The sequence below is a fragment of the Vanrija albida genome (assembly GCF_041260175.1).
Source record: "Vanrija albida strain AlHP1 chromosome Unknown contig_5, whole genome shotgun sequence".
Taxonomy (NCBI): Eukaryota; Fungi; Basidiomycota; class Tremellomycetes; order Trichosporonales; family Trichosporonaceae; genus Vanrija; species Vanrija albida.
Window position 1 is genome coordinate 922,111 of NW_027191424.1, and position 19,677 is coordinate 941,787.

The window sequence follows — 19,677 nt, forward strand, 5'->3', positions numbered from 1 at the left end:
GAACCAAAACTTAGCTACATCCTTGTTACCGGCGATGCGCCTGGCGCCCTGGCTGGCTGGCTGGCTGGGCGGGCAATGCGACTAACCGGGTAGGCTGCCAGTCTGGCTGGTTGCTGGCTACACGGCGACCATGACGCCGTCAAGTTGCCGCCCAGCCAGCAGCCCGGCCTGTGGTGCAACAGGCAACCAGGTCGCGATCCAACACACAAAGACATAGACCCGTCCTAACAAGCTAACATCTCATCTCCACTCTCCATTCACTCTCATTCACCCGTCCCAATCCTGGCCAAACCCATCAGCGACCATGGCCGGGATCCCCTCCATCTCCTTGGATCCGGTCCAGCGCCGTCGGATCATTGCCCTCCTAGTCGTATCTGTCGCACTGGCGAGGAGCCGTTCCAGCTTTGCGGCCATCGGCGACACTCTTAACATCAGCAAATGGCGCCAAGAACGCAAGCGGCGACGCGAAGAGCGGAGGCGTCGCGAGAGGGAGACTCCTCTGTGAGTGATTCTGGGCCATGGCCGGTCGTACAGGCAGCTAATAGCCATCAGCAACACGCCTGCGCTCGAGAAGAAGATGGTTGATCTGGTCAGTTACGACAGCCCGCCCTTGCAGGCAGAGCTAACCTCCCAAAGTACATTCGCGACCCATCAGGATCACGCACTCTGCTAGTTCCTCACATGGGACGCATATCAAAGGTGCACATCACCCCAACTCCTCAAGAAACGTACGAGGCCAATGCCAAACTGTTCACTCCGCTTCAACCAGGAGAGAAGCTAGGCATCAACAAGCGCTTTTGGCAAATGCTTCGAGCGGTTCTCACCATCGCGATCCCCGGGTATGTCAAGGCTTTCCTATGAGTATTGACCATCGATATAGAGCCAGGAGCAAGGAGGCCTTCCTCCTGATCCTCCACACCTTCTTCTTGGTGGCGCGCACCTATCTCAGTGTCCTCGTGGCGCGTCTGGACGGACGTATTGTCCGTGATTTGGTTCGTGATTGACTTGGATGACAAAATTCGCCACTAACGCGTCCAAGGTCTCAGCAAACGGGCCTGGCTTCATCGGCGGACTTGGCTGGTGGTTCGTGCTGGCGGTGCCAAGCACATACACCAACTCCATGGTGAGCAATCAAAGGCTCTACACAGTCCTGACCTCTACAGATTCGCTACCTCGAGCACAAGCTAGCCTTGGCGTTCCGCACGAACCTTACGCGTTACATTCACGACATCTACCTGTGAGTGGTGAACTCGTCGTACGGATTTAGACTGACCTTCGCGTAGCAACCAGAATCTCAACTACTACAAGTTTGGGCTCGGCCTGGGTGTTGTCAGCGGAAGCAGCAGCGATGCCGAGGCGAAAGCAGAGGGCCGTCTCACTTCTGAAGAAAGAGAAGTCGTGGCCGGTGGCGCTGACCAGTGAGTGATTGCACCGCTCGTAAAGATGCTGTAGCTAACATCCTAGGCTGATCACCACCGATCTCGCCCGATTCTGTGACTCGCTGGCGTCTCTATAGTAAGATGACCGCTCCCCAGCATGGCACAATACTGATCAACCAGTGGCAACATGGGCAAACCGTTCTTGGACATGGTCATCTTCACTTCCCAGCTCGCTGCCTCTCTAGGCCCCTCGGGAACTATGGGTCTATTCGCCCAGTACTATTTCACCGCCTGGGTTCTCCGCCAGGCCACTCCTGCTTTCGGTCGCATGGCTGCCACCGAAGCGCGCTTGGAGGGAGAGTACCGCACTGGCCTGGGTCGTGTGGGACGAGACAGCGAGGAAATTGCGTAGGTTCTGCGTCACGGGGAAGAAACTGAGTTGTGCAGCTTCTACGATGGCGGCAAGCGAGAGCTCGGGATTCTGTGGTCGGCATACCTGAAGCTGGCCAAGCATGCGCATTCAATCTTCAAGGTGAGCACTGCGACCTTGTGCGTGTAGGTACATTGCTAACGCGGCAGGTTCGCATTCCTTACGGGTGAGTCGGATCCTATGTTCGGAGACCCCTGGGTCTAGGCTAACCTGTACTCTGCAGCATGACTGAGGACTTTGTGATCAAGTACTTCTGGTCCGCAATTGGATATGGTCTCATGTCGATTCCTGTCTTCTTCCCAGTCGCTCGTCACGCCCTCAACCCGAAGGATCACAATGTGAAGGACACGACCAACGAGGTCGCAGAGCGAACAGAATGTAAGACGCCAGCTTTACAGCGCGCTGATAAATAGCCTATGTCTCAAACCGTCGCTTGCTGCTGTCTCTCGGCGATGCGGGAGGGCGCTTGATGTACAGTGGCAAGGAGCTTGCCGAGCTGTCGGGCTACACCAGCCGTGTCTACTCTCTCTTGGCCTCTCTGCACTCCCTCGACAACAACATCTACCCGGAGAACCCACGCCCAGCTTCTCTTCCTGCCAACGAGGTGCGTCCACTCCTAAACAGCCGCTTGAGCCAGGATCCCTAACACATGCAGCCTTTCTACGACCTTTCAAACGTCCATGGTCGCGTCATCATCGGACCCAGCCATGTACTCCTCAAGGGAGTTCCCATTGTTGCTCCCGCGGGAGGTGCTGCCGGTGCCGAGCGCGGTGGAGAGGAGCTTATCCATAGCCTTGATCTCCGCGTCGAGAAGGGCGAGCACACGCTCGTCACCGGTGCAAAGTAAGCCCCACACGCCATGAGTCTACTAACCCAAACAGCGGTGTTGGCAAGACTGCGATCGCCCGCGTGATCGCTCAACTCTGGCCCACTTGGACTGGCCTGATGGAGCGGCCCGTCCACGGCGAAGGTGGCATCTTCTTCCTTCCGCAGCGACCATACCTCAGCATTGGTAGTCTGAGGGACCAGTGAGTGGAGCTGGAACTGCCACTTTGTGCGCCGCTAACATCATTATCAGGGTCATTTAGTGTGTATTGTGCACTTGCTAAAGCGCATACTGACCGTACAGTCCTCACACGTACGCGGAGATGAAGGCGCGCGGCCGCACCGACGCCGAGTTGATGAGCATCCTGGAGCACGTCCACCTTGCGTACCTCCCATCTCGTGAAGGAGGATGGGAAACGAGGAAGGAGTGGAAGGATGTCTTCAGGTTCGTTTCTGCCAACGCGTGTGGTCGGAGCTCGGCTGACGATCAAACCAGTGGCGGTGAAAAGCAAAGGGCAAGTCAAAGCACCGTTGATTTCGTGGAAGAGAAGTTGCTGACTTGATCAGATGGGCATGGCTCGCCTGTTGTAAGTCGTTTGCTGATCAATCGCGAGCAGTTCAACTGACTGCGATAGCTACCACCGTCCAGCGTACGCTGTTCTTGACGAAGCGACCTCGGCTGTCTCTTCTGACGTCGAGGGACTGATGTACGAGCACGCCAAGGCACTCGGCATCACGCTGATCACGATCTCGTACGTTGCTCACGTCCATCAGAATGGCATCCCAGAATTGCATCCTGATGTTCGCAGTCATCGCCCGTCGCTCCTCAAGTATCACAATCGTCATCTTCGTCTGGGTGAACCCACCCTGGCGCCCTCGCTGTCGACGGCCAACCTTCATGCCAACATAGGCACCCCGTCCACTCCTCTTGCCGCGCAAGGCTGGCAGCTGACCCAAATGTCGTCCCACACCAACGAAGAGAAGCTTGAGCTAGACAAGGAGATTGAACGACTCGAGCAGGTGCTGGACGGCGAAGTTGAGCAGTGGGAGCGTCGCCTTGCAGAAGTCAACAAGGAGCTGCAGGGCAAGTAGTAGTTTGTCTGCGAACCGCGGTATATTTCTATTGTATGATACCACTGTATCCGATGTTTCTTCACGTCACATTCGTGTAGCAAGGAGAATTCGACTCATCTTCATTAACTACTCGCCTAGCAAGTCCAGCATAGACTTCAAATCTTGAGCAAGTGCATAATTACGGGTTGAGTACGATGCCGCCGACGTATTTTCCAGACACGGTCACACGAGAGACATTGTCGAAGGCCTCCCAGCCAGAGATGACAGTTGGGGTGTCGCCCACGACTTCGAGCCCAATACCGGAGAGGAGGTGGTCGGGGAGGACAAAGTGAGCATCCACGCTGCTGGGCGGGACACGGCTCGCCTGGCCAGTGATGAAACGAGCAATAATCTTGCCCTCAACACCAGTTTGAGCCTGAGGAGGCGTCCACGTAATGCGGCGCTCCGTCGAGTCGTCCTCGGGGGCCCAAGTGCCGGACAGAGGCTTCGACTGCGTGTTCGTGATCACGGGCTCGGCGGGGAAGTGAGCAGTAAGACGGAAGCGGGATATCGGGCCAGCGTTGGCCACGGAGCGGTATTGAAGAATCATCCGCGTTTCGCCATCCTTGACCTGGAAGGCAGGGTTAAGGACGAGTGGCGCCACTGCGGTCTCTTGTCCAGCGGGCACAAGGACATGGTACTTGAATAGCACTGGACCAGGCGATTTGGATCCTGCCTCTGGGTTGGTTGTTGCCTGGGCCACAGCATCCGCGTTGAGGTAGTACTCTCCTGGTCGGTCTGGCACTTGGGCCAAGAAAGCAGGGTTGGGTGCGATCGACTCGAGGGCATCAAAGTTGGTGATACGGATGTGCAAGGCGGCACCAGGTTGAGGTTGAGCGCGGGCTGCCGTAGCCAGTAGTGAGACGTGAATCTCGCCAGAAATCACAGTACGCTGCGACGCGAGCTTCTGGGTCCAAGCATGGACAGTCTCAATGACCGAGGCATTCAGGCCAGGCACGGTCTGGGTGACAGGGGCGTCCACAGGCGAAGTGATGGCAGAGCTCGAGAGCGAAGCCACATGAGACGTGCCAGTAACTGGGGAGGTTGGGACAGACAGGGGAGACTTGGCCTGCTCTGCGCCAGAAGGCACTGGCGGACTGCTAAGGGATTCGGGCTCTGCGGACAGAGGTGCCCCAGAGATGGAATTGTCGGTGGGCGCCTTCGCAATAGCGGCGCCTGCGACAGCTCCTGCAGCTAGAGCTCCTGCACCGACGACACCAGCAGTAGCGTAGCCAGCGCCATTCGCAGCCGAAGTCCGAGCCTGAGAGTCCGAGGTGTGGTTGGCAGCCGCCGATCCTCCGAAAGGTTCCTTGGAAATAGCGCCAGGCGTAACGCCTGGAGACTCGAAGGGGTTGGAGGACGAGTTGATGCTTGAGAGCGACGGGCGGCGGTCAATGACAGGCGTCGTTAACTGTGACCCCTCCTGCGTGCCAGTCAACCGAGCCTTCGTATCGGCCAGACGCTCCTCATCGTCGCCCATCTGAGCAAGGGCCTTGATGTGCTGCTGAGGGATGGGGCCATTCTCTTTCGCAGAAGCCTGGATGGTGTTGCGCACTTCACGGCGACCACGGGCAACGGTGCCTCGTCGAGTAGGGGCCTGAGGTGCCATCTGCAGAGTCTGCTGCATCTTGGCGAGCGCCGCCTGCCTTTCCTCCTCACTTTCCTGGATGACGTTAGGAGAAAGTGCAAGGTTGAGACGAGGGGCATCATCACCGCCAATGGAGCTGGCCGTGCTAGACTGGTTGTCCTGTGCCTTGCGCTGGTCTGCGGCAAGGATGGCGGACGGAAGGGCAACGCCACCAGCTGCAGAGGGGCCCTTGCCCGACGCTGGGGTGGGGATGAGATCGTTGGGATCCTCCCAGGGGTTGCGATGCCTATCAGCTGGGGCGATCGAGAATCCTTCCGAATCGACAGGAGGAGTCTGAAACGTCAGCCACTAAGACCGTAGAGGGTACCCACTTGGCCATGCCCTGGTCCTGTTTGGCGAGAAGCGGGCTCATGGAAGCGCTCGTTCTCAATAGTCCTTTCAGGTGACTCGCGGTATTCACGAACAGATTGACTGTCAAGTGCACGTTCGTTGATACGTTCCGACTCATCCAGAGGCTCGAACATGTCTCCAGTTGGCCGCCTAGCACTCCTGGTCGAGGTAGCCTCACTTCCACTACGCTGGCGAGTGGTGCCCTTTCGAGAGAGCATCGACTTGAGGCCGCCAAAGCCGCCGCCGCCACCGCCGCCACCGCTGCTCAAGTTGCTGCTCGAACCGTTGGCTCGTTGGACACGAGGACTGAAGTCGCTACCCGGTGATGGGAGCATTCCGGGCAAGACGGATTGTCTCTTCGCTGCAGTGATGTCAGATGACAAGCTGAGAAACAATGGCAGCAACTTACCAGCAGTGCTGACCGCGGGTGGAGGAGGACGGTTCGTGCTGGAGCGAGCAGATCCTCCGCTGGCGCCGAGGCGGTGGCCGATGGTAATCACCTCGTCCGATGTCTCCCACCCAAGCAGGCTGGAGAGAGTAGAGGCAGCTCTCTCCCCCTCCTTGTTGGCGGCGTCAGACCGCACTGTAGCAAAACGAACAACGACCTCCTTGAGTGCTCGGAGTCGTTCCTCGTCGAGTCGCTGGAACGTGGTCCAAACCTTGGGCGACTGAGACCTGATTGTGCCGTCCAGCTGCGAAAGTTCGGATGCGAGCTGCTCTGCTTTGGCAGAATTGGCCTTGTTCGCTGCCTTCTCGTACTTGGCGTGAACCTTCTCCTGATCCTTGAGAGCGCGATCCAGAGACGACTCTTGTTCGCCGATGCGGCGCCATGGAACAATCTTGTTGGGGAGCTCTCGAACAGGCTGCTCAAAGTCACTCTTCAGCTGCTGCGAAAGATTGCCGTGGGCAGTGGCCGTCTGTGTGTCATTCCGTCAGAATTGAGACGTCGGGGTGGGAGGTGCGTCCTCACCTCGTTGATGTCGGAGAGAACCGAGTTGAAGAGATTGGCTTCACCTCCACTTCGATCCCACTCGAGCCCGCCCTTGCCGTTCAGCTGGCCAGATTCCGCCGCACGAGCCAGCTTCTGAAGCTTGGTGGCATACTCTTGCTCGATAACAGATCGCTCGCGGAAGAGCTCGGCGAGTGCGTGGACGTGGGTCTGCGAGGCGTGCTGTCGGCGTTGGAGGGACGTCAGGAGGGTGCGTGGCTGCACGCCCTCAAAGGCATTGACCCAAGTCTCCTCTGGCAACGAGTCTGCCATTGTAAGGGAGACACGGGGCGAGAGGATGGATGCAAGGGGGCTCTACGGCTTGACGTGAATCCACCAAGGCTTGCGGAGTTGTGGTGGTGACGCGTTTGTTTGAGTAACCGAGGCCCACGTTTTGGACGGTTGAGCCAGCCGAGGTAGAGCGAGGTTGCAGGTGAGGGCAGCTGTTGGGTTGATGCTTGCGCCGGGGAGTTGAGTGTTGGGGAGGAGGAGGAAGTGAAGTTGAGGGGGGGAGGAGGATGTGTCGAGGGGGGACTGTGCCGGTTTGTTGGAAGGAGAGTAGGCTGTGGATGATTGCGCCGGATGGTGTGTGTGGGTGGTGGTGTGGTGGTGCGGGGTGGGGGCGGAAGGGGGCGTCGTCGGCCGGCGGCGTCTGCGTGCCTAAAAGGAGGATTGCGTGGGTTGGTTGGGTTGGGTGGTCGGTCAAGTCGGTCGGGTGGAGTATGCCGTCTCTGCCGTCGCCGCCATTGTTGGATGCGTCACCGCCAACTCGCGAGGAGGCGGATTCAAATTGCCCGATTTGGCAACTAGCATGTCCCTCGGCAACGCCGCCCATCCACCTTCCCCCCTCGTTTGTCCCTGACACGCACATGGCTGGCCCACGGACGGCACGGCCGCCAGACAGCGAGAGCGAGCCTGACACTGACAACGCAGCAGCACTGTTCGCTCGCTCGCTCGCTCGCTCACTGCCATCGCTCGCCGGCGGCCCGCATCTCAACAGTCAATCTCTCGCCCGCATCACTCGCAATCATCATCTTTGTTTCCTCGTCGGCTTGATCTCTTGTCGTCTTCCTTAAGCCTCATACACCTACACGTCGACACCAACTCGGCCAACATCTCTCCAGCTTGCAACAGCTCGATCCCACTCGCCTAACCCTTCCATCTCGTGCCCCTTCCCCCCACCAGCTCCACCGCTCGCATTCGCAATGAAGGTCTACTCGCTCTCCGTTCTCTCCGTCACCCCGAGCACGCCGGCTCAGGCTACTCTTCTCGGCACTGCCCAGGACCTGGCTAGCTTCTCCTTCTACCAGCGAGGCAGTGTCGGAGAGTTTATGACCTTCTTCACAAAGGTGCGCACGCGCGGCCCCTATCGCCAACCGACAATACTGACTGGCGAAAGACTGTCGCAGAGCGCACGCCTCCCAACCAGCCTTCCTCGGTGGAGGAGAACAACTACAAGGCGCATGTCTTCCGTGTCCCTGGCCGCACCGCTGGCGGGCTCGGCCTGGCTGGTGAGTGACCTCCCACCCCCTTCGGCATCGACGTCCGGGTTGCCGAACCTGTTTAGCGACTGGTGCTGACACTTATCCAGCTGTCATGATCACAGACATGGAGTACCCCTACCGCCCTGCATTCTCGCTCCTCACCAAGCTCCTTGACGAGAACAACTCGCTTCTCACCCAGCTTCCCAACCCTTCTGCCGCCCCATCTCTCTCGGCTGCCTCGGCGTCGGCCTTTGGTGGCAACCCTTCACAGAACGCTGCGGGCGGTCTCGCCCCTGCGCAGAAGGGCAAGCTTGAGGGCACGTTGGCGACATACCTTGCAAAGTACCAGGACCCAAAGCAGGCCGACACGATCATGAAGGTCCAGCAGGAGCTGGACGAGACCAAGATTGTCCTGGTAAGTGGGGTGCTGGGTTTCACCCATCGTGTGACCCCCTGGCAACGAACTACTTGCTGACGTTTGCACAGCACAAGACGATCGAGTCGGTCTTGGAGCGTGGCGAAAAGCTGGACAACCTTGTCGAACGCTCGAACGCTCTTTCTGCGCAGAGCAAGATGTTCTACAAGACGGCCAAGAAGGTATGTCGTGGTGGTGTGATGCCTGCAGCTCATGTACTAACACTGCGCCTAGCAAAACTCGTGCTGCATTGTCATGTAACGACGTTCGTTCAGTTTGCCCACTTAGATGATACTGGCGGGATCTTTCGTACCGCCTACCTCCCGGGACAGCCGGGTAATGGTAACTGTTATGTAGTTGTACCCGTTTCGAGAGATGTGTATCAGCCTCGATCGGTGCTTAATGCCAGTGGTACCGAGCTTTTGCCTGTGCATCTGTGCTTTGCTGCTGGACACCACGACCAAGCAAGGACAAGTCAAGCGGAGATGCTCATGATGGCCGCATGACGCGCCACGCGCGACTTGGTGCCTGGGAAGCCACCGAGCCAAGTCAACCCAAGTCACCACTCTTGAATTACAACGACGATTTCAACAACAACAACAATCAATCGCACCCCCACCCCAATCACTCCAAGCTTGCCGCACCGTCGTCGCATGTCCCTTGGCCCATCAGCACACCTGTAGCACCGCTGGAATGTCGCAGCATCAAGGTACTCGGCGACAAATATGCACGCGCTAACACCCCACAGAGATCATCGTGCTCTCCGATGCGTCCGACTCGGACGACGGCATCGCCATTGTCGGCTCGACGCGGGTGACGCGGCTGCGCTCCAGTTCGCCCTTCTTCCTTAGGCAGCGGTCGGCAAGAGCCGAGATCCACGTCATCTCGTCCTCGGACGGGCCCAACCCCTCGTCGGACGCCAGCTTCGACATCCAGGCCATTCTGCGCGGCATCACAAGCGACGACATTGACGACCACGGCGCGCCGCCATGGCGCAGCGCTGGCGGCTCGCAGCCCTCCCCGCTCAGAGCGTCCCCGAGCCGATATCTTGATTCTCGGCCACCAGGCGCCTATCGTACGGGCCGCACTGACTCGCTGTTTGCCGACTCGGCCGTCGCTGGGCCTTCGCGCCGCGCGCGGCAGGACCGTCGAGACGAGGAGCCAAGGCTAAAGGTGAGTGCGCCTGCTCCCTTTCACTGCTTATCACCAACAGAAAAAGAGACCAGCTCTCGAGTCGGTCGACGGGTTCAGTAATCTTCGCTCGCGGTCGCCGTCTGCACGAGAACCAAGCCGAACGCCGACGCCGACGAAGACGAAGAAGCGCAAGGCGCCAGCCCGGGCATCGCCCCAGCGTAGTGCGGCTCATCTCGATGAACTCGATGCTGGAGAAAGCCCACGAGCCAAGAAGAAGTGGGAACGCGAGGCGGCGAAAGAGGCGGCCAAGGTGGAGCGCGCACGAGCAAGGGACGAAGCAAAGGTTGGTGGTGTCGATGCCCCAAAGCTCACCACCCAGGCCGCAAAAGAAGCGGAGAAGTCGTATCAGAAGAAGCTGAACGACGTCAACAAGCTCCGAATATCCAAGACGGACGCGCTGCGTGATATCGAGGTCCACTTGGCGCACGACCTTTCCCTTCCATCAGCTCCCATTGCCGGCGCGCTGCCCGAGATAGAGGCGCGACTCGCAGCCTCAAACTCGGCGATCCACACCCTGTCCCAAACGGAGACGGTTGTGGGAGCGACAATACGGTTCTTGCGTCACGTCCGGGCCGAGTGGGACAAGGACACGAAGCGCTACATTCCGCTAGATCAAGAGCGCACAGAGTGGGATCCTACGGTAGTCCTCGTCTGCTCGGCCGACGATGTCGTCGACTTTGTCGCTGAGGGAGACAACGCGCTCATCGAGTGGCTTGCCGACCTCCGCCTCACCCTCCGCCTAAAGAAGGAGGACCAGGTGATCCTTCTCGTCCGCGGCCTGGACAAGTACCATGCCAAGACAAAGTCGCTCGCCGAGCGTGCGTTCAGAGACGCGGCGCGTGCCGGCCTGTCGGGCGACCAATCTGGCCCATCGTCCATCCTCGCCACGCATGGACGGGTCGACAAGTCTGTGGTCGAGGCCGAGCTTCTGAGGGCGCAGCTGGAGGAGATGGTCTTCGTTGTCCAAGGTGGGCGGGGACACGGGCAGCAGCAACTGACAAGGCAGTGGAGAAGACGGAAGAGATTGAAGACTGGGTGTTCAACCTCGCCTGTGACGTTGCTGTTCGACCCGTGAGTTAGTAGTGGCCCCACACGCTGACGGTCCAGTTCAAGCTGCTGTCCAAGTCGCACCTGCCATTCTCGGCTCCCGACCACCCGCGCAAGGCGACCGAGCCGGTGGAAACGCTCGAGCTGATGCTGCAAGAGGTGCAGGGCCTGACGTGGTCGGCGGCTGGGAGCATCGCGATCCGCTTCCCGTCGTTCCGCCATCTCATGGAGGCATACGAGGAGGCAGAGTCGGGCGGCGCCGAGGCTGGCGGGGACATGGTGGTGGGGTGTGAGGTCCGCAGCCTGAAGAATGGCGCGCCGAGTGAGCGCCGAGTGGGCAAGGTGGGTGTCGTCCCCAGCGTGAGATGCAAATTGACCCACCCAGGCATTGTCCAAGAAGCTGTACCATGTGTGGCGTGGCGCCGACCCGCTGGCGTTGACCTAGGTCACGCACTCGACGCCAGACTCCGTCCCCACCTTGCCCCGCGACACTCTGAAATGCAGTCCATAACCCTCTATGTATCCGCGATGCGATAATGAAACGTGGGTGCGCCTACTCTGCGCCTACTCGTCGGTCCTCTTCTTCTTCTTGGACGGCGAGGCGTCGCCGCCCTCGCTCTTGCGCTTCTTGCGCTTGCCGTCCTTGTCCTTGGGCTCCTTCTCCTTGCCCTCCTTGCTCTTCTTCTTCGGGCTAACGGGGGGCAGGGACGCGGCAGCGGCAGCGGCAGCGGCGCTCGACTCGGCGCCAGGCCCGGGCGTCGCGAACCCGACGGTGCAGTTCCTGAACTTGAGGTTTGCCGGCTGCGTGCGCCTGATCTTTGCGGGCGCGACGTATGCGTCCTCGTCCGTCTTGCTGCCAGCCGCGCGGGGCGCGAGGATGAGCCTGCGTGCGATCTTGACAGGCGCTGCGGCGTCAGCGGGCCCCAAGGCGACAGACAGCAAGCTACCCACCCCGCTGGAGCTTGCCCCCCGCGCCGACGTTGGGCACGAGCAGCGTCAGCCCGGCCATCTCGGCGCCCCCGTCCCCCTCCTCGGCAGGCGTAAGCGCGTAGCTCTTGCCGTGGCTAACCAGCTCGCCGCGCACGTCGCCGCCGGCCTCGACGGACAGCGAGGCCAGGCGGCTCGGCTTAAAGTCGCCCGGGAGGCGGATCGCCCACAGCTCGACCCCGGCCTTGCGCGCGAGCGCCGCGTACTCGAATGGCGACGAGCCGAACGACACGGACACGTTGACGGGCTCCATGCCCGCCGGGGGCTGGTAGCGGCTGCGAGCGTTAGCATGGGCTCGTCAGGCAGAGAGAAAGAAAGCGGCGACGCACGCAAGTGACCGGCCTCGAGAGTCCGCGCGCCTCGATGAGCTCGCTGCCGCCGACGCCGACGTCGGCACGCTGATCGCGCCAGAGTCGAGGTCGTCGCTGTCGGCGCTCGCGTCTGACTCGTTGTCCGACCCCGAGTCCACCTCGCTCGGCGTGGGCGGCCGCACCGCCTTGGCCTTGGACGACTTGGACGACTTCTTGCTCGACGACGGTCCTGCGACGGCCGACATTGCTGGTGTGACGGTGGTGGTGGGGACGAAGATGTGGAGGACGCACAAGATCAGCCTCGGCCGTCCATAAAATGTTGGTGCACCAGAAGAACTTTCCCACGGTGGTGCACCTGCGCCGCTCACTGCACAGTCATACACTGCCCAGCTCTTTCAGACCAGTCCATCTCCTCTGCAACAAGTCGCCCTCATGCACGCTTCTTTCTAGCTACCACTCCCCATTGCATCTTTGCCAATGGCAAGTCACTACAGCATCCAATTTTACACACAAGGACACTAAACTTAAGCGTCGTAGGTCGACGACGAGACGTTGCCCGAGGTGGCGGTCCACTTGATGTGGATGTCCTCGCCGTCCTTGAGGTGGTCGTTCTCCTTGCCAGGCAGGACACGGAAGGTGTGGGCACCAAAGTAGTCACGCTGGGCCTGGATAAGGTTGGCAGGGACAATCTCGGTGCGGTAGCCGTCGAAGAACGAGAGGGCAGTGCCGAAGGCAGGGATGGGGATACCCCAGAGGGTAGCCTGGGCGTTGACACGGCGCCATCCGGGCTGAGCCTTCTCAAGGGCCTTCTGGAAGAAGGGAGCAAAGAGGAGCGACTCGAGCTTGGGGTTCTCGCGGTAGGCAGCGGTGATGTCGCTGAGGAAGACCGACTTGATGATGCAGCCGCCGCGCCACATGGCAGCAATGCCGGCGTTGTTCAGGTCCCAGCCGTTGACAACGGCAGCCTCACGCATGAGCATGAAGCCCTGGGTGTACGAGATGATCTTGGAGGCGTAAAGGCCCTGCTCAAGGTCGTCGATGAACTGCTGCTTGTCGCCCTGGAAGGGCTGCTTGGGGGGACCGGGGATGATCTTGGAAGCACGGACACGCTCGTCCTTGAGGGCAGACAGGCAGCGGGCAAAGACCGACTCGCCAATGAGGGTGACGGGGATACCCTGGTCGAGGGCGTCAATGGCAGTCCACTTGCCGGTACCCTTCTGGCCGGCCTTGTCGAGGATCTTGTCGACAATGGGCTCGCCGTCGGTGTCCTTGAAGCGGAGGATGTCGCGGGTGATCTCGATCAGGAAGGAGTCGAGGACACCAGTGTTCCACTTGGCGAAGATCTCGGCGATCTCGTCGGTGGGGAGGCCAAGGCCGTGCTTGAGGATGTCGTAGGCCTCGGCGATGAGCTGCATGTCTCCGTACTCGATACCGTTGTGGACCATCTTGACGTAGTGGCCCGAGCCGGTGCCGCCAACCCAGTCGCAGCAGGGCTCGCCGTTGACCTGAGCAGCAGTCTTCTGGAAGATCTCCTTGATAGCGGGCCAGGCGGCAGCCGAGCCACCGGGCATGAGCGAAGGGCCGTTGCGGGCACCCTCCTCACCACCCGAGACACCCGAGCCGACAAAGAGGAGGCCCTTGGCCTCGAGCTCCTTGCAGCGGCGGATCGAGTCGGGGTAGTGCGAGTTACCACCGTCAATGATGATGTCACCCTTCTCGAGGTAGGGCTCGAGCTGGGCAATGAAGTCGTCGACGGCCTGGCCGGCCTTGACGAGGAGAATGATGCGACGAGGGCGCTTGAGCTTGGAAACGAGCTCCTGGATCGAGTGGGCGCCGACAATGTTGGTGCCTACAATGTTAGCCCAGGCTGGAAACGTGCGATTCGCAAAACTCACCCTTGGCCTCGTTGGCGAGGAAGTGGTCGACCTTGGAGGTGGTACTGGTTACGTCAGAGCCTGTCCAGCGCCCCATCTTCCTCCCCACGACCTCGGCGCACTCACCGGTTGTAGGCAACAACCTTGAAGCCCTTGTCATTCATGTTAAGAATGAGGTTCTGGCCCTATTGGGGAGAAGCGCAGAGTAGAGCATTGGGAAATTGCAGTGATGGGCAGATAGATAGCAGCAAGAGAGGCAACGGTCAGAAACGCAGACTGGCTGGGGGGAAGCTGCAACTACACACCATAACGGCCAGACCAATAAGGCCAACATCGGCGCTGGGAGAGATGTCAGCACGTTTGTTCTACTGTTCAGGCTGGCTCTCCGGCTCGCCCAGAGCCAATGACGAGGTCCTCTTCAGAGAGCGAGCTCACCGCCAGGCGGTGAGAACTACTGAAGAGGGCTCGCAGCTAGCTAAGGGGGAGGGGTGGAGAGCCAGCATCGTCTACTCACAGCTGAGAGTCGTTCGACATTTCTACTTTGATTGTATTTTAGAGAGATGAGAAGGTAATGGAAGAAGAGAAAGATGATGTCGATGCAGGGGGGTGGGTTATGAGGGGAATGGACGCAGCCGGCCGAAATGGGGGGGCTTGGGGCGGGCGGGGGGGGCGGCGGGCGGGCGGTCGAGCGGGTGTGGGAGCGAGATGGTTGGGGTGGGTTTGGTGCGTGCGGTGTCGTCAGGCCAGCCAGGCAGGCGCAAAGAAAGTGCCGTGCGGTGAGCGAGCGGCTCAGGAGCCGTGGGCGGCAACGGACGGGCGTAGGGCAAGAGGGCAGGCAAGCCAGCCCCAGGGGAAGGCAGTCAGACCTCTCGGTCAGCTGGCTCGGACTGTCACTGTCGACCTTCTGGCCAAGGCAAGGAAGGCAGCGCACTCTTTGGGGTGCAGCTGGCAGGTGACGCCGGCGCCGCCTACCCGTTGGGATTGTCTACGCAACTGCCTGCTACTCGACGCAGGCAGGCAGCATTCAGGGGCCAGATCAGTCAACTGCCGCGTCACTGCCCTGACGCTGACCCAACCGCAATGTCCGCTCACTCCGCTCACTGCAACTCGTTGCCTAACCCAGCCAATGCGAGCGAAGGCACAACCCCAGCAGTGTCGTCACAGCTTAGCCATCCTTGACACCCAGAGCCAAATCAAACAGAGCTAGTCAGTGTCGGCCTCTCAGCTCGACCGCCGGGCACCTCTTTGGGGACTGCGTATCCTGCCTGCTAGCCGCTTAAACACGACTGCTGCTGGCTGCAAGCCTCGCTTCTCTACCATCGGCCCTCCCCCCGCCATCCATCTCGGGGCGCGCATCCGCCTCTCCGCCTCTGGCAATGCATCACAACATTGACTGCTGCGCTCGTCTACGGCCGGCCCTGTCCCTATCTCGTTGAGCGATGCCCCAATTGGCGGTATCGACATGGCCGCCCCTCCGAGGATGAAGCGTGGCTGGGCTGGGCTGGCTGGCTTTCGGGGGTCCGGTCCGGTGCCAAAAGCCGCTTGCCGCCGTGCCGCCAGCCCGGTAAGCCTGCCAGCCAGCCACGGTAGTCCGGCCCGCACAGCGCCCAGCGTTCAGGCTTCAGGCCCAGAACCGTGTCTGGCCGTCCACCACCCAGGCAACCCACTCGATCAGCTGCTGCCGTAGCCGTGATTTACCACCGGATCCCATCTGCATGCCTGTGCCAGCGACGCCGCGACGCCTGGCTGGGTGCACGTGGATGCACGCTCGGTGTGCATGGCGGTAGAAGATCGGCGTTCATGCAGCATCGCCGAGAGTGCAGCCCGACGGCCGGTGGCCCGCGGCCCAGCACGCCCAGCATGCCCGACCTTTGCTTAACCGTCCACTATTGCACTGTTCGGAATACGAGTGTGCATGACGTGCGAGGGATGTGTCGAGTTGGGCGAGCAGTGAGCCAGCAGTCACTGGCGGAAGTGGAGGTCCGCTCTCGGGAATCAGTCGTCCGCCCAAGTGGTGCCTTCCCTCGCGCCCATTCCCTGAAATGACATCTGGACCCATTTGCCTCCACTCTGGCTGGCTGGCTGGGCGCTTGCTCGAGCCGTCCACCACTTGCATTCCAGAATACGTCACTGACGACTGGCTGGCTGGCTCGAGTGGACAGACTGACGACCAGCATACCTACCATAGCCTTCTCTGGCCAAACACAACCACTTCGACTGTCAAACGGCATACTTCATCAACAGCAGACCATCATGGGCGTTGAACAGAACGACAAGTCTATCATCCTCACTCACGCAAATGTCGGTCATGACCACAACCACCCTATGAATCACTTTGTGCTGACGGACACCTAAAGGGCGCGACCGCAGAGATCTAGTACGTCGACGGCGCAGCGCCTTTGACCACCGGCTGCCACTTTGCCGCCGGGCAGCTGGCCGAGGCCATCGGCCTTGATGGCTGCTGCTAACCTCGCCCAGCCTCTTCGGAGCCACAGTGACCTCGTGGAAGGTCAACGGCAAGGAGAACATCTTCCTCTCCAACAAGGCCGCCCTCGACGGCTCGGCTGCGGTGCGTTGACCGGCGGTCTTGGCACTCGAGTGCGTCACTGACGTCTGATTAGATCCGCGGTGGTATCCCGGTCGTCTTTGTGAGTAGCAGGCATGGGTTGTACTGTGGTCATGGGAGTGCTGACACCCCTAGCCCATCTTCGGCCCTCCTCCGTCGTCGCCCCCGGAGTACGCTGCCCTCAAGCAGCACGGCTTCCTTCGCACCCAGACCTGGAAGCTCGACAAGATCCTCCTCGACCGTGAGGAGGGTGTGTCTGTGCGCCTCGTCGCCCCTCCCCCTCCCGCTTCGTTCGGTCACCAGGATATCCAGGTCCACTACGTCGTAACCCTGGCTGGTCACCAGCTTGTCAGCGACCTCCACATTCGCAACAACGGCACGGAGGACTTCAAGTTCCAGGCTCTCCTCCACACTTACCTCGCCGTCCCCGATGCTTCCAAGATTTCGCTCACGGGTATCGCGGCTGGCGTGACCTACAAGGACAAGGTCCTTGGCGGGCAGGAGTTCAAGGCTCCCGGAGGCTCCTTGGTCGTCGACCGTCAGATTGACCGGTGCGTTGGGACACAGTGCTGCTGGCTGGCTGTTCTTGACCGAATACAGTGTCTACGCCAAGATCCCTTCGCAGGAGATCCAGGTCAACGACGGGCAGGATGGCGGCTACAAGGTCCGCTTCCGCGGCTTCGAGGAGTAAGTCGCGCCTGCCGGCGACGATGCGCCGTTCACTCACACCGCCAGTGCGACCATTTGGAACCCCACGGCCGAGGCTGGAAGCAAGATGGCTGACATGGAGCCCGGAGGATGGGTGAGTGGCGTGAAGGAGGTGACAACTGACGGCCCAGGATCGCTACGTCTGCGTCGAGCCCGGCTTTGTTAGCGAGTGGAAGACGCTCCCCGCAGGAAAGGAGTTTACCGGCCAGCAGGTCATCACTCTGGTTTGACTAGCGAAGCTCTAGCCGTGGTGTGGTGACTCGGACCGCTCCTCGTGTTCGTTTGCGTTCCATGACGACCAGGGCTGCCACCCAAGCCCTCGACAAGCAATGTACTGCCCGTCTGTCTGAAGCAATCCAAGTATTATCCTGCCAGGACTATGTCAATAGTTTAGTATTGTCAGCCTTGTCCTCGTCGGCGGCAGCTCGAGCCACAAGGTGTGCCTCTGACATCAATTTGTGTCTGATCTGACGCCATATCACGGTTATCAGTGCCCATCGCACAGAGCGCTTCCGAGTGGATGTTCCTCGGCCCGATAAAACTGTCCTGAGCTTGGGAGACGCTATGTCTTGGAGATGATAAGGTATCAGATGGGGAACCTGCGGCGGGCTCTCTGCTATGCATTGCATGGTGACACCAGGGTGAGCTCGCTCGCTACGGTGACCATGCACTGCAGGCCAAAAGAAGTTTCCAGGCGGTTCGAAATGCTTCCGCTTGCTGCTGGGCGGCCACGGCTACGGTGATGCATGACGACGCGGTGCTGGCTGGCGCTGCGGGCCGGCAACTACCACCACGACGACCACAGTCCACCACGTCCGCTCGTCTGGCTCAACATTTCTCGACACCACCTTCCTTCCTTCCAACTCACTGTATCAACCAAAACGTACATCGAAAACACATCGCAATAATGGCCACTTTCGTCAAGCCCCTGCACCCCGAGATCCTCTGGGCCCAGCGCTCCTCCGAGTCTGACGCCGAGAAGGTGAGTGACCCGGCCTGGTGGAGGAAGGCTTGGTCGCTGATCGTGCCAGAACATCGTCTACGTGACCATCAACACGCCCGACATCCAGGGCACCCCCACGCTCGATGTCACCAAGGACCAGCTCTCGTTCGCCGCCAAGACGGGAGAGTGAGTAGCAGCGCCTTTGGAGGCAGCCGAACTTTACTGACTGTCAACAGCGCCTCCAAGAACATTCCCGAGAAGGAGTGGGCCTGTGACCTCGACCTCTGGGCCGAGATTGACCCTACTGTGAGCTTGGTTCTCTGCGTGGATCAGGGCAGGAACTGACCGTCTCCCAGGCCACCAAGAAGCACGTCACGTCGCGCGCCATTGTCCTCGTCCTCCGCAAGAAGGAGCTGAACGCCGAGTACTGGCCCCGTCTCACCAAGGAGAAGCCCAACCGCAACTGGATCAAGACCGACTTCTCCAAGGTGGGTAGCTATGTCGACCAATGTAGAGTAGCTGACACGCCGCAGTGGGTCGACGAGGACGAGCAGGACGAGGCGTGAGTCCCATGAGCAGCTCTTGGCAAGCGTTCCTTACTGATAATTACAGTGCCGACGTCGACGTCGGTGGAATGGGCGACATGGGCGGCATGGGCGGCATGGGCGGCATGGAGCAGATGATGGGCGGCATGGGCGGCATGGGCGGCGGCATGCCCGGTATGCCCGGCATGGGTGGCATGGGTGGCATGCCTGGTATGGGCGGCATGGGCGGTGGACCCGGCGGCATCGACTTTGTGGGTTCTTCGGCGGGCTGGAAGGATGGCATGCTGACACTCCCTAGGCCAAGTTGATGGAGCAGATGGGCGGCGCCGGCGGCATGCCCGACTTTGGAGCCGGCGGTGAGGACGACGACGAGGGTGACCTCGACGACGCGCCCGCGGCCAAGAAGGCCGACGAGCCCGAGGTGAGTGGTGTGGTGAGGGGAGGGGGTAGTGCTGACGGCTGTCTTAGGTCGAGGAGGTCGAGTAAACGAATTACAGCCAGCAGTTACCTTATGCATTGATAACATCTGTACGGGGGGTGGGGGGGAGGGGGAGCGGGCGGGGGTGGCTTGCGCTATGGGTGGTGGTTGAGTCGCTGCTTCAGGGAGGCGGCGTCTAGTGTGTGCTCGGTCCAAGCTGCTTGTGCCGCCTTGAAGGAGTAGTGGCCGTAGTGGCAGTGCCAGTCGAGACGCGTGAGAGGTGCAAGAGAGTGCAGTCGCAAGGAGCATCGATGTAAGATTTGGTGGCAGCACGACCCGCCATTTGCCAGCCAGTGACGCAACATGATGCGCACCAAAATAACCGAGTCGCTCGGCGACGGCGACGGCGACGGCTTCAGCTCAGCTTTGCATTTGCGCTTGCCCTCTTCCCTCCATCCACGACAACTGACGG

General features: G+C 60.3%; 8 protein-coding genes across 8 annotated transcripts; 5 read left to right on the plus strand and 3 right to left on the minus strand.

Moving 5' to 3' along the window:
• Positions 1 to 304: 304 nt before the first annotated feature.
• PXA1 (ATP-binding cassette long-chain fatty acid transporter pxa1) lies at positions 305 to 3,726 on the plus strand (the record flags this gene model as incomplete). Its single annotated transcript, XM_069354939.1, has 19 exons — positions 305 to 501; positions 553 to 589; positions 637 to 839; positions 881 to 996; positions 1,047 to 1,123; positions 1,164 to 1,237; positions 1,284 to 1,418; positions 1,465 to 1,515; positions 1,560 to 1,787; positions 1,827 to 1,911; positions 1,959 to 1,975; positions 2,033 to 2,187; positions 2,223 to 2,413; positions 2,465 to 2,652; positions 2,691 to 2,837; positions 2,939 to 3,083; positions 3,202 to 3,221; positions 3,270 to 3,386; positions 3,444 to 3,726. The coding sequence occupies 19 exons, from the start codon at positions 305 to 307 to the stop codon at positions 3,724 to 3,726; spliced, it is 2,466 nt and encodes an 821-aa protein (XP_069207010.1).
• A 160-nt stretch (positions 3,727 to 3,886) lies between these two features.
• Q8F55_006480 (uncharacterized protein) lies at positions 3,887 to 6,986 on the minus strand (the record flags this gene model as incomplete). Its single annotated transcript, XM_069354940.1, has 4 exons — positions 3,887 to 5,668; positions 5,707 to 6,086; positions 6,135 to 6,642; positions 6,696 to 6,986. The coding sequence occupies 4 exons, from the start codon at positions 6,984 to 6,986 to the stop codon at positions 3,887 to 3,889; spliced, it is 2,961 nt and encodes a 986-aa protein (XP_069207011.1).
• Positions 6,987 to 7,918: 932 nt separating this feature from the next.
• Positions 7,919 to 8,873, plus strand: YKT6 (palmitoyltransferase; the record flags this gene model as incomplete). The annotated part of the gene is made up of 5 exons (XM_069354941.1): positions 7,919 to 8,062; positions 8,113 to 8,224; positions 8,305 to 8,612; positions 8,684 to 8,794; positions 8,847 to 8,873. The coding sequence occupies 5 exons, from the start codon at positions 7,919 to 7,921 to the stop codon at positions 8,871 to 8,873; spliced, it is 702 nt and encodes a 233-aa protein (XP_069207012.1).
• Positions 8,874 to 9,305: 432 nt separating this feature from the next.
• Positions 9,306 to 11,298, plus strand: Q8F55_006482 (uncharacterized protein; the record flags this gene model as incomplete). Its single annotated transcript, XM_069354942.1, has 7 exons — positions 9,306 to 9,321; positions 9,361 to 9,785; positions 9,826 to 10,089; positions 10,126 to 10,774; positions 10,813 to 10,877; positions 10,914 to 11,195; positions 11,239 to 11,298. 7 exons carry the CDS (start codon positions 9,306 to 9,308, stop codon positions 11,296 to 11,298), a joined length of 1,761 nt encoding a protein of 586 aa, XP_069207013.1.
• Positions 11,299 to 11,395: 97 nt separating this feature from the next.
• Positions 11,396 to 12,396, minus strand: Q8F55_006483 (uncharacterized protein; the record flags this gene model as incomplete). The annotated part of the gene is made up of 3 exons (XM_069354943.1): positions 11,396 to 11,758; positions 11,805 to 12,115; positions 12,170 to 12,396. 3 exons carry the CDS (start codon positions 12,394 to 12,396, stop codon positions 11,418 to 11,420), a joined length of 879 nt encoding a protein of 292 aa, XP_069207014.1. The 3' UTR covers positions 11,396 to 11,417.
• Positions 12,397 to 12,675: 279 nt separating this feature from the next.
• Positions 12,676 to 14,559, minus strand: GND1 (phosphogluconate dehydrogenase (decarboxylating) gnd1; the record flags this gene model as incomplete). The annotated part of the gene is made up of 5 exons (XM_069354944.1): positions 12,676 to 14,000; positions 14,047 to 14,090; positions 14,152 to 14,210; positions 14,331 to 14,364; positions 14,540 to 14,559. 5 exons carry the CDS (start codon positions 14,557 to 14,559, stop codon positions 12,676 to 12,678), a joined length of 1,482 nt encoding a protein of 493 aa, XP_069207015.1.
• Positions 14,560 to 16,278: 1,719 nt separating this feature from the next.
• On the plus strand, positions 16,279 to 17,529 carry Q8F55_006485 (uncharacterized protein; the record flags this gene model as incomplete). The annotated part of the gene is made up of 8 exons (XM_069354945.1): positions 16,279 to 16,326; positions 16,383 to 16,402; positions 16,504 to 16,594; positions 16,647 to 16,673; positions 16,727 to 17,142; positions 17,192 to 17,278; positions 17,327 to 17,393; positions 17,431 to 17,529. 8 exons carry the CDS (start codon positions 16,279 to 16,281, stop codon positions 17,527 to 17,529), a joined length of 855 nt encoding a protein of 284 aa, XP_069207016.1.
• Positions 17,530 to 18,206: 677 nt separating this feature from the next.
• On the plus strand, positions 18,207 to 19,273 carry wos2 (p23 chaperone protein wos2; the record flags this gene model as incomplete). The annotated part of the gene is made up of 8 exons (XM_069354946.1): positions 18,207 to 18,281; positions 18,331 to 18,428; positions 18,479 to 18,548; positions 18,599 to 18,730; positions 18,776 to 18,804; positions 18,855 to 19,038; positions 19,086 to 19,208; positions 19,256 to 19,273. The coding sequence occupies 8 exons, from the start codon at positions 18,207 to 18,209 to the stop codon at positions 19,271 to 19,273; spliced, it is 729 nt and encodes a 242-aa protein (XP_069207017.1).
• Positions 19,274 to 19,677: the final 404 nt, after the last annotated feature.